This window comes from Crocuta crocuta, unplaced genomic scaffold, assembly GCF_008692635.1.
Source record: "Crocuta crocuta isolate KB4526 unplaced genomic scaffold, BGI_CrCroc_1.0 scaffold28, whole genome shotgun sequence".
Taxonomy (NCBI): Eukaryota; Metazoa; Chordata; class Mammalia; order Carnivora; family Hyaenidae; genus Crocuta; species Crocuta crocuta.
This window is the reverse complement of record NW_027533256.1, coordinates 7,366,116-7,378,423: the sequence shown is the minus strand read 5'-3', so window position 1 is coordinate 7,378,423 and position 12,308 is coordinate 7,366,116. Positions and strand designations below refer to the sequence as shown.

Below are 12,308 nucleotides of genomic sequence, written 5' to 3'. Positions count from 1 at the left end.
GGGGCCCTGGGCATGAGCTGCCAGGCATGGGCCATGTGGGTTGAAGCCAGTGCAGCACTGTCCCCATGCTGACACTTCCTTCTCTTTTCCCTCTCTTTCCAGCCTGTGACCTCATGACCCAGGGGATTTTGGCCTTGGTCACGTCGACTGGCTGCGCGTCTGCCAATGCCCTGCAGTCACTCACAGATGCGATGCACATCCCACACCTCTTTGTCCAGCGCAACCCAGGGGGGTCTCCGCGCACTGCCTGCCACTTGAACCCCAGCCCTGATGGTGAGGCCTACACGTTGGCCTCCAGACCGCCCGTGCGCCTCAATGACGTCATGCTCAGGCTGGTGACAGAGCTGCGCTGGCAGAAGTTTGTCATGTTCTACGACAGCGAGTACGGTGAGTCGGGGGCAGGGGGTACTCTGTGGCCTCTGGGAGGCACGTTGGGCATTGGGAGACCCATGAGCCAGGTCACTGGCTGGTGGCCGAGTGCTTCAGAGTGGGCTGGGTGTATGTGGCGGTTGGTGGTCTGAATGATATGGGTTTTGGGGTGCGAGGGCCTAACCTTGAGCTTCGCCAGTGGAGGAAGAGCTGCAAAAACAGATCTGTAGACAGGCACGAATGTTGCCTAGCAACAACATCTTATCATGACAGCTGAAGTTTGAATCATCTTAGAGTTTTCAATAAAATATTAATAAACTGCTGGCAGGGATCTGAAGGGCTGCATGTAGGTAGAGGCGGAGGCTGGCCAGCACGGTCCTCCAGGAAGACTCCTCTTCAATGACTGTCCCTCACAATGGATGGTCACCTGGCCCTCCCAGCTCCTTGCCTCCCTCTACCATGGTCTGCCCTGAGTTTCAGATTCACAGGCTGGGACATAGGTCAGAGGAGGGGCACCCTAAGGGTCATGGGGCCAGGTGAGTTCATGTGGGTATTGCTGAATGTGACTTTTTTGAAGACCTCCCATATGAAAAAAATCATACTTTTCTAAATGCACAGAATTGGGCTTTGGAGAAATAGTTTTAGGTTTTCTTATGACTGCTTTGTAAAAACTGGCCAGTCCTAGTCCCAAGATGAAATAAATGGTTTCCACATTACATGTTTTTTAAAGATGACTTAATTTTGAGATAACTGAGATTCATTTGCAATTATGAGAAATAACACAGAGAGATCCCATGCACCCTTCACCCCGGTCCCCCGTGGGCAACAAGTTTGTATAACTCATGTCATATCATAAGCAGGATTTGACATTGATGCAGTCCATAGACCTTTTTCATCCTTCTCCAGTTTATAGGCACTTGGATATGTGTATTCGCTTCTATGCAATTTTATCACCACTAGGCGATCAGTAGGGTCAGGACATAGAGTAGTCCCCTCACAGGGGTCCCTATGCCACCCTTTATAGCCACTGCCACTCACTCACATTACATGTCTTTAAAGGGTGTGGGAACTGGTAAGGGTCAGCAGCCCCACAGCAGGGGCCAGGTTGGAGTGAATGGGCCCTCGAAAGTCCTGATTTGTCTCTTGGTGAAATAATTCCTTTGCCAAGAATGTAGCTAAGAAGAGAAACCAGCATATGTTTGCATTTGCCTAAATACTCTGATTCTCTAAGACTGGAATGTTGTCCTCAGCTCTTGAGCAAATATGCTGTTTAGAGTCTTCCAGGAGGAATTGGAAGAGCAAACAGTCACTGTGCTCCAGTGAAATGAGTTGGTGATGGAGACAAGGGTGACTAGAGGCTCCAAGCACTTGAACTAGACTCTGGCTGAGGCCTGACTTCTCCCTCCCACCTGCATTCAATTTCTGGCCTTGGGGGGTGGTGGTGGTGGGGTGGCATTGGAGGTCATGGCATAGCCCTGAGGAGCCCACAGGGTGTCTCTCAGGGGCTCAGCCTTCCCTGGGAACCCTTCATACTGATGTTTCAACCCAGGCATCCAGTTTGCTCTGAGTTTGGGCTGTGGGGAGGTGTGGACACCACCAGGGCTGGAGGATGCTGTGGGGTAGGGTCTGCGAGCTCCCTAACCCTCCTTCTTCCGACATCTTTGTTCCCCTTATGCTGTGGCCTATAGACACTTTTCAAGCCTTGGTTTTCCCCAAGGTCTGGGAGGTGGGAACTTTCAAGGAAAGGGGCCCCGATACCTACTGGCTGAAGGCTCCTCTCTTTCCTGTGGAGCTGGCTCTCACAGGTACATGTCTCCCTCTTTCGGCCTGCTCTTAGCTTGTCCTGACACACTCATGAAGGCTAATTCTTGATGGACACTGACTCTCACACCAGGCTGTGAGCTTCAGGAGATCAGGCCAGGTGCTATACACTGGCACCTGTGTCCCTGTTGCTTAGCACCATGCCTGGCACAGAGAAATTATCTGGCACCCAAGAAATTATCACTGTGTGAATGAACCAACTCATTTATAAGAACTTGGGGGATTTCAAGCAATTTTCACAAAAGACAAGGGGAAAATGGGAAGAAAGGCAAGGGACTGGTTAGTCTGACCTCTGAGGTAGTGGAGGTGGGCTAGGATGTGTCATTCTGCAGACACACTGCCCTGCCCCTCTCCTTTCCCCTCCTACCCAAACGCTCCAATCAAGCCAAAAGGTGTGCTCCTTTTTCTGATGTGGATACTTTTGCTGACTTTGGTGGGGTTTGAAGTTAGTTTTCAACTAGAGTGGCCTTTATCAGTGATTCCAAAAGACACAGGGTAAACCAATAGCCTTCCTCTAATAGACCAGGCAACTGGTTGAGCCTTGAATGCTGTGTTGGGAAGGATTCGAAAGCTGTATGTGGGCTCAGCCATGGAAAATGCCGTGATTGCTCCATGAGGTTTGCATGGTGCAGGGGAAGGACCTGCGGCAACCTGCCGTGTTTGCGGATTCTGATCTGGATGGTGGGAGTGAATGCAACACCTCAGCGCTGCCATACATTTGATTGTCGCTGTCCTGGGTGCTGATCTGTTCGGCTTTAGGCTTTTCTGGAGGCTGAAGCTCTTTCACTGGATTCCATGCAACACCTCCTACCTTTGTGGGCCCTGGACGTTGGTCCGTTGATTTGATGGCCTCTGAGGCCAAGTTTCGGCCCTAAAATATTCTCTGTAAACTGTAACCACTCTGACTCCCACTGCTTGTCCTGACTGTGCTGCTCATGCACAGCCTAGTCTCTGGATTGTTTTCCAACCCATGTGCTATTTGATGCAGTATCTTCAGCCCATGAGTGTGGGTTGTGAGTATTTTCTCAGCATGGCTGGCATTGGCCTGTTGGAGAACAGTGAGTGGACTTACACTGCTGATATACCCAAGACAAATGGTCCCTCCAGAGCTCCTCAGGGCCACTCCCCCACCCCACCACTGCAGCACTAGCTGCAGATGAGCCCAATTAAAAAGCAAATTGAGTGTAAAGACTGTTTTATTCCTTCCAAAGTCAAACAGAAGTGGTTTGGGGATATGGCAACTTTTTTTTTGATGCTGATCTGCAAGTATCTTTATATATATTAAATGTATATTACATATATTTATTTATGCCACTCAATAACTCTCTAAGTTTGGATTATTGTTGTGTTTTACAGATAAAGAACAAGAGGCCCAGAGAGGTTCTTTTTGACCTTAATGCCCATGCACTTAGCCAAGGCACCATCCTATTTCTGTAACCTGGGGTTTGCTAGGCTCCAGGTTCCTTTTCCTGTCCCCAGCCAGGCAAATTGATGCCAAGAAGGAGGGAAGAGTGATTTGGAATAGACTTGGAATTCCTAAGCTGGTGTGCTCAGGACTTTAGTGAATGTCACACGGAAGCACCCCCTGTTGCTTGAGGAGGCCTGATTCTTCCTCATTTGCCCTGCTGCTTCCCTTGAAGCCCAGGAATAACCTGCTTTTCGTAGAACCTGGGGGCTGGGCATTTGAGTCTGGAGATGAGGGTCAAAGAAGCAAAGTCGCTGGGCCCTGAGACAGAACTTGGCAGAGAGGTGAGAGAGGAGTGTGCATGTATATAATTTACAAAATGTAAGATGTGCCATTTGGTAAAATTCCATCAAAAATACTTGTATGCTTGTTGTGACAGCAAAAGGAAAAATAGAAGAGAAGCTGACATTTGGGAGAGAAAATCTGTAACATTAAAATACCAAAAGTTTGGATCGAACAGAACAGAGAACTTTCTGATGTGCCACTTCAAATTCTGGGATATTCATTTGTGTGTGTGGTGGGGAGGTGGGTGCTAGAAGCTATAGCCACAATTTCTCCCTCAGGAATACACTTGGATGAGGGTGGAAGTTATGATGGAATCTTAGAAATCACTGACTCATTCATTCAACAAATATTCACCAAGTCTCTACCCATGGACAATGATTTTGCTAGGAACTCTTCACAGATGAAGAAACAGAGGAAGTTGGCTAAAGTTACATGGGGCTGAAGTATGAAGTTGGGACACCAGAGCTCTTTTCTCTATAGCATCTCCAGGGTGCAGAGGTTTGCTCTTGGCCCCTGGGCCAACCTGCAGGCTGGGGATGGGTTAGGATATGTGTGAGTGCCCACTGTCTATTTGTGCTAGTATGTATTCATGTGTGTGTGTATGTATTTTTTTGGGCATGTATGTATTTTTAAAGTTTATTTATTTTGAGAGAGAGAGAGAGCACACAAGCACAAGCAGGGGAGGGGCAGAGAAAGAGAGGGGAAAGAGAGACTCTCAAGCAGGTTCTGTGCTGTCAGTGCAGAGCCCAACATGGGGCTCGATCTCATAGACTATGAGATCATGAACTGAATTGGAATCAAGAGTCAGATGGTCAGTCGACTGAGCCACCCAGGGGCCCCTTGTGCTAGTTTTTTAAATTATTAAAAGAATCAAAAGTCACACATGATAACAATGTATATGCCAAGTTAAAAGAATGATAATAAAATAAATTCCCTTATGATTCCATACCAGCTAAAAAAATGTAAAGGAGCCATGTGAGTCCCTTTCCTATCATGTCCTCCCTTACTGAGGGGATGTAACCACCATCCTGATTAGGTGCTAGCCAGTTCCCTGCTTTTCTTGATAGTTTATCATAAAGGTATGGATCCTGAAATACATATTGCTTAGGTTTGGCCTTGTTTGTGAACGTTAGATAAATGGAATAACATTTCTATATACTTTTGTGACTGCTTTTTTCACTCAGATTAGGTTTTTGAGAGCCATTCATCTGATTCATATGTATTCAGTCATTTTCTGTGGTGGCATAGTATCATCTGATTTATTATCCATTTTATTGTTATGAGCATTTGAGTTATTTCCAGGTTTTTGCTATTACATATAATGCTAATTGGAACATTCTTATACTTGTAGTTTGATGTTTGTGCAAGAGATTTTTTTAACTTATTTACATTTAATTTATTTCTTAAAGTTTTAAATATTCTCAATATTTCTTTTTTTGAGTTTTTATTTTAATCACCCAGTGCTTATCACAAGTGCACTCCTTAATCCCCATCACCTATTTAACCCATCCCCCTGCCCACCTCCCTCTGGTAACCATCAGTTTGTTCTCTATAGTGAAGAGTCTGTTTCTTGGTTTGTCTCTCTCTGTCTTTTTTCCCATTTGCTCATTTTTTTTTGTTTCTCAAATTCCACATGAGTGAGATCATATGGTATTTGTCTTTCTTTGACTGACTTGCTTCATTTAGCATAGTACTCTGTAGCTCCTTCTATTTTGTTGCAAATGGCAAGATTTCATTCTTTTTTATGGCTTGAGTAGTATTCCACTGTATAATATACCAGACTTTCTTTATCCATTCAGCAGTCAGGGGACATTTGGTCTGCTTCCATATCTTGGCTATTGTAAATAATACTGCTTTAACATTGGGGTTCATGTATCCCTCTGAATTAGTGTTTTGGTATTCTTTGGGTAAATAGTAGTAGTGTGATTGCAGCATCATAGGACCATTCCATTTTTAACTTCTTGGGGGAACCTTCATACTGTTCTCCAGAGTGGCTGCACTAGTTTACATGTGTAAGAGTTTTTTGAGGGTCTATCCTGAGGAGCAGAATTGCTAGAGTATTTGATCCAGGCATGTTCCACTTTATTAGGTTATTCCAAATTGTTTTGCAAAGCATCTCCACCTGTTTACAGTGCTGTCTGCGATGTTCCAGAATTCTCAAAGCTTCCCAACCTCACCGACACCTGGTATTCTTTTTACTTTTAAGATTTTCATGTGAAATGGTATCTTACTATGATTTAAATTTACATTGTCCCGATAACCGATGAAGCATCTTTTCCTACCTTTATGGGCTATTTTTGTTTTCTCTGAAATGCCTATTTGCCATTTAAAATTTTTGCCCATTTCAAAAAATTGAGCCTTTTCTTTTTTAAATGTGGGGGAGATGACTTTTTTTCAGTTAGTTGTCTTAATGCACAGAAGTTCTATATTGTATCATTGTTAGATTTATTCATCTTTTGTGTGGTTAGCCCTTTTTCATCTCATTTAAGGAGTCCTTCCCCACCCAAATGTCATAGTCTCCTTCTAAAACTTCACTCTTTGCACTTAGGGCAGATGTTGCCCTCCTGGCTGGGTGTCCACAGCTAGGTCCCAGCATATGACACACATGGCTCCTGACTAGACTGCCTCTTTCCCTGAAACTGTGGCCTGACATTCCTCCTGTGACTCTGCCATGGCCTCAGGGCCAATCTTGTTGTTGGTGGTGACTGCACAGCCTGGGGCAAGGTGGTTAGGGAGAACTTCCTGGAGGAGGTGACATGTAAGTGAGGACCTAAGAACTATTAGGAGTTAGGTAAACAAGGGCCATGGGGGCGAAGGGGAGGAGAGTAGGAAGAGTGTCCCAAGCAGAGGGAAGAGCGTCTCAGGCAGAGGGAAGAACATGCTGGAAGACCTGGAGGCAGTGAAGAAGACACAGATCATATGGCTGGATTGTGGTTAGTGGCCAGGGGTGAGGCTGGGCCATGCAGGCCTTAGAGGCTCACAATGAGCCCAGGACCCCCAGAAATCCCTGGGGGCTGTACCTTGCTACCTCAGGTTGTACTCTTGGGCCCTGTTTTTCATGCCCATTCAGAGGCTGAGGGCAGATAGAGGACATGGGGGTCTTCATCTCCAGATGGCCCCCGTCCTTCAGCTCCTGTGTCCAGACTCAGTGGCTGCTCATGAAAGAGAAGGAAGTAACGCACAGAGAGGAGCTGTGATTGGACTGAGGACGAGCCCCAGGCCTGGAGCCCAAGCTGAAGGCAGGGCCTGAATGCCCCAGCTGACTCAGGTGTCAGTGAGGAAGAGCTCATGCCTCTCTAGCCCTCGCTCCACGCTGAGCACGATGCAGGCACTTTAGCGGCACCTGCTCACATCATCTCATGGCCACTCTCCAGGTGGGTTCGTACCATTCCTGTTTTACAGGTGGGGAAACTGAGGCTTAGGGAAGTAGAGAGGCTCACTCTAGGTCATACGACTGAGGAATGGGGGGCTGGCCACATCTGATTTCCAAAGCTGTGCTCGCCATCTCTGGGTCCACATGGCAAACACTGCAGGTAGACTCTCTTCTTAATACGCAAAGATTTATTGTAGCATTGTTGGTAACAGTGGAAATTGCCAGCAACCTAAATGCCCATCTTCAGCAAATTGGTTAATCCATTAGTACACACACACACACACACACACACACACACATAATTGAATACTACTTCTATATGTACTATGAGGCAATAGTTCGAACACGTGGCACTGTTAGCTGACAATAGCAAAGCGAGAACAGGGGTGGGGATGGTTGCTCCGTGTAAAAGCAAGCTTATGTATATGTATTCGAGTACACATACCATCAATATGAGGAAATGCTGTTTTAGGGAGAGAAACACAATGACTTAGGACAGGCACAGTCCTAAAATACAGTTTTCACAGCATTTAAAAACATACCTTTTGTGGGGCACCTGGGTGGCTTAGTCGGTTGAGAATCTGACTTCAGCTCAGGCCATGATCTCACAGTTCGTGGGTTCGAGTCCCGCCTTGGGCTCTGTGCTGACAGCTCAGAGCCTAGTGCCTTCTTCAGGTTCTGTGTCTCCTTCTCCCTTTGCCTCTCCCCTGTTCGTTCTCTGTCTCTCTCTGTCTTTCAAAAATAAACAAATGTAAAAAGAAATAAAATAAAAAAATACCTTTTGAGTTTTGTACCAGGTACAAAAAATAAGTAATCAGAAAAAAAAGCGTGGGTTGCCACCAGCCCCTCTCCTTCTTAATGCCCACGGAGACTTCTTGGAGCTTCGCTTTCCTCACCTCTGGAATGGGATGAGAATTCATAGCTATAATAGCAAGCACTCAGCCAAGTTTGTGGCACAAAGCAAGTGGTCTGTGTGATAATAGCAAACCGTGTGTGGGACCCAGGAGGGGAGGTACTTGGCGCTCTTCCTTCAGAGGACTGGGTGTGGGGACAGGGCCTCTGCAGAGAGATCCAGCTGTTTGCCCCTCCCCTCTGGCTCAGGATTACCTTGAGGGGAGCGGTTAGGGACATGGACTCAAGGAAGTCTACCAGGGTTGAATCCCGGCTCTGACTCTATAACTGTGTGATACTGGGCATATCCCTCAAGTCATGCCATAGTCTCTTTGTCTGCAAAATGGGGACAAAATAACGATCCCTGCTTATAGGGTCAAGGTGTGGATTGAATTAGTTAATACATGCAAAGGGCTCAGCTCAGTGCCTGGCACATGCTTAAAGTGCTCGGTCAGACTTATTCACTCAGGAGCTGTGGCCAGTGCTGGGCCCCTTTGCTGCTTATTCTCTCTTGGCCTCTGACCTGGCGAATCTCTGCTGTGGCTTGTTCTGAGGCCTGGACCACATCCTGGTGTGTTCTTGGTACATGGGGAGACAGAGAGAGTTTGGGGGTCAGGTGCCTCGCCTGCAGGGGACACTCACTACGTGGTCATGGGTGGCTCTGGTGAGCCGTCACACCTTCTCAGCCTGACTGGTTCTCATAGCAAACATCCGTCAGCCTTCAGACCTTACCCCTGAGTCTTCCTGAAGTGAAACTCCCCAGAAGAAAGAATCGTTTGGACTAAATGCCCATTTAAAAAAAAAAAGTTTATTTATTTATTTTGAGAGAGAGTGGGGGTGAGGGGGAGAGAGAGGGAGAGAGAGAATCCCAAGCAGGCTCTGCACTTTCACTGTGCAACCCAGTGTGGGGTTTGATCTGACAAACTATGAGATCATAACCTGAGCCGAAATCAAGAGTCTGATGCTTAACCGACTGAGCCACCCAGACACCCCAGACCAAATTGCTGTTTTAATGCTCTGCACCAACAGCGTCTTCTTTCTGGCCCCTGGCAAAGCAGGCCAGACGACTGAGGATCTCATTAATAACACACATTGTATCATTATGGCATTAGTTTAAATTGAAGTAATAAATGCTTTTTCTAGATGAAATGAGTAAGTGAGTTTAATTGCTAGGAAACCTACCAAGAAGTTCGATAATAACTTTACCAGGACGAGTGTTTGGGGTTTTGTTCTTCCATCTAATTACAAAGCAACTGTACTTCAGGGCATGTTAATTGTAGCATTCCCTAGAAGATTAAAGTTCATTAACTCTGAAGTTCCCTCACCCCCTCTGCCAGATTCCAGAGTGCATCTGGGGATGGGAGGAGAGGCCGGATACACGCCTGGGTAAAGAGCAGGAAGACAAGCCTGCACTGGCCCCCACACATGCCCCCTTGTGCAGCCGGAGGCCACAGTATATACCACAGCAAAGGCTTGGCCAGACCTTCCATGCTTCCCTCTTCTACGCCATGCCAAAAAGTCCCCTTAGACGACAGATATGGCCCCATTGCCAACCCTCTCCTGTTGGTCCTGATTGCTCTGCTCCGGTTGACCCCAGCACACAAGAGGGGATAGGTTTGTTGGTAAACACCAGGATTCCAGGAAGAACAGCATGTGATGTGACCCCAACATCTGGGAAGACTGTTGGCTCAGACTGGATCCATCCCCCTTCTCTTAGTGAAATGAAATACTGTGTCTTTTTCAAGGTCTCAGTTGAACCATCTCCTGCCCTTCTGTCAGGGAGAGCATGGCTGTTTCCCAATAGGACCGAGCGATGTCAAGAAGAGTGCTTTTGGTTTTTGTAATGAACTATATTGAGGTATAGCTAACTTGCAATAAAACATACTGCTTAGGTGTGTGCTGTTTGATGGGTTTGCAAAATGTATGCACCAGAGTAACTACCATTACTCTGTGCAGTTGTCACACATTGCACAGGTGTAGAACATTGTTAGATGTAGCAACATCTATTCTGAAGAGAGAAAATTGTAGGTTCCCTGCCCCTAGCCCCCCCACTTCAGAATGGGGAAAAGGTTGGGTGGCCAGGTTGGGTGACCATAGGCCCTGTGCCTGGGGCCCATGCATGGCTTCCCTGTAGCTGCCTTTCTGTTCCTAAAGAGTGTTCTTAGGGACCTTGAGTGTTGGTGTGGCTGGTCAGAAGAGAGGGTGTGGGACAGGGAGGTGTGGATGGCAGGGGAGGGACAGGGGGAGACAGGGAAGCCCTCTGGCAGCCATGGCTGGCACTCGGGCCGAAGCCATCTCCAGCCAGGATGAGAGCTCTGACCATCTGCTCGCTGGCCAGAGAAGGCTTCTCAGCCCTTGCTAAACAGTGGCTAGCACCTCCTTGGGAGGTGGCAATGGGGTGATTGTGAATGCAGGCTGTAGTGTCAGAAAGAAATAGATTCTAGTCCCTGCTGCACCGTTTACTGCATCCTGGGGGAGCCGCGTACCCTTTGGAGCCTTGGTTTTCCTGGTCTGTATGATGCACATCATAGCACTTCCCCCTAGGCTGGTGGTGGAGTCTGGCCTTTAGCATGTGGTTGGCACACAGTAGTGGGATTGGGGCCCTAAGTTTTCCTTTGCCTTTTGCAAGGGGATCTCAGCTGAGGCCTGGGAAGTGGGTTTCTCTTGCCTGGCACTCAGTGCTGACCTGGCTGGCTGGAGGCTACAGCAGGTTCTGTGGGAGGGTGGTTGGTGGGACTGGCTTGGCTTGCATCCAGACAGGATCTCTGAAACAGCTTTCGGAATATCCTTCCCCTTGGGAGTCCCAGGAGGCAGGAAGGAGCTGGGGGCACCCTCAGGTGTTTCCCTGTGAAGTGTCTTGTGGGAACCTCAGATATTAACCCAAAGGTCCACTGTAGCCACTGGAGCTTTCCATTTTGTACTGGAGTAAGAGCCACTGCCCTGCCTTCATGCCCTGCCCACTGTCATGGCCACTTTTCCCCCAATCCCATCATTCCCCTCTAGTCCCTTGCTGCTGTGTGAACATACCAGGTGCAGTCTGGCCTCAGAACCTTGGTGATGGCTCTTCCCTCTGCGGAGACATTCTTCCCACCAAGAAGTTAGATATCTGCAGGCTGCTTCCTCATCTTCAGGGCTTGGCTTCAATCCCGTCTGCCTTTCCTCACTAATTCATTTGAAGATGAAACTTTTTCCTCTTGGCACCCCCTTTTCCCTTCCTGCCTTATTTGTTTTTATTAAATTCACTGCCATTTACTTATTTTTTGATGTGCGTCTCCCCCCAACTAGAATGTGAGTTCTGTACGGGCAGTGATTTGGTCTGTTTTGTTGAAGGATGCTGCATAGCCAGCATTTAGAACAGCACCTGGAACATCGTATGTGCTCAATAAATATTTGATGAGTGACTGAATGAAGGAATCTGTATTTTGGGGCATTTTATTGCCCATTTATTCTTCCAAGAAGCATTTGTTTCTTTATTTGAGATTTTTTAAAAGTTTTTTTAAGGTTTATTTAATTTATTCATTTATTCATTCATTTATTTATTTATTTATTTATTTATTTATTTATGAGAAAGAGAGAGAAATAGAGCGAGAGCGAGCGAGCAGGGGAGAGGAAGAGAGAGAGGCCGAGAGAGAATCCCAAGCAGACTCCACACTGTCAGCCCAGACCCCAGTGCGGGGCTCAAACTCACAAACTGTGAGATCATAACCTGAGCCGAAATCAAGAGTCGAACAGACACTTAACCGACTGAGTCAGCCAGGTGCCCCTATTTGAGTTTTTTTTAATTGGAGTATAGTTGACTCACAGCATTACATTAGTTTCAGGGATACCATGACTTGATTGGACAACTCCGTACATTATGCTGTGCTCGCCACAAGTGTAGCAGCCATCTGTCACAGTACAACGCTATTACAAATTATATTCCTTGTGCTGTATCTTTTGTCCCCTGACTTACTCATTCCATAACTGGAAGCCTGTATAAGATTTCTAGTTACAATAGTGATACATAATTTCTATGGAGTCCAAAGATGTATAAAGTCAAAGACTTGCCCTCCTCCAGTCTCGGCAGTGAACCAGTGTGTTCAGCCCACTGAGTTTCTGCCTACG

At 46.9% G+C, this 12,308-nt stretch overlaps 1 protein-coding gene across 1 annotated transcript in view; it reads left to right on the top strand.

Moving 5' to 3' along the window:
* The window catches only part of GRID1 (glutamate ionotropic receptor delta type subunit 1), a gene marked incomplete at its 3' end in the record, with an annotated part of 707,181 nt that overhangs the window by 157,569 nt on the left and 537,304 nt on the right, over positions 1–12,308 (top strand). Inside the window, exon 3 of the mRNA XM_077746455.1 lies at positions 103–387. Coding sequence (XP_077602581.1) covers positions 103–387 — 285 coding nt within the window. The remainder of the gene's footprint in view (positions 1–102; positions 388–12,308) is intronic.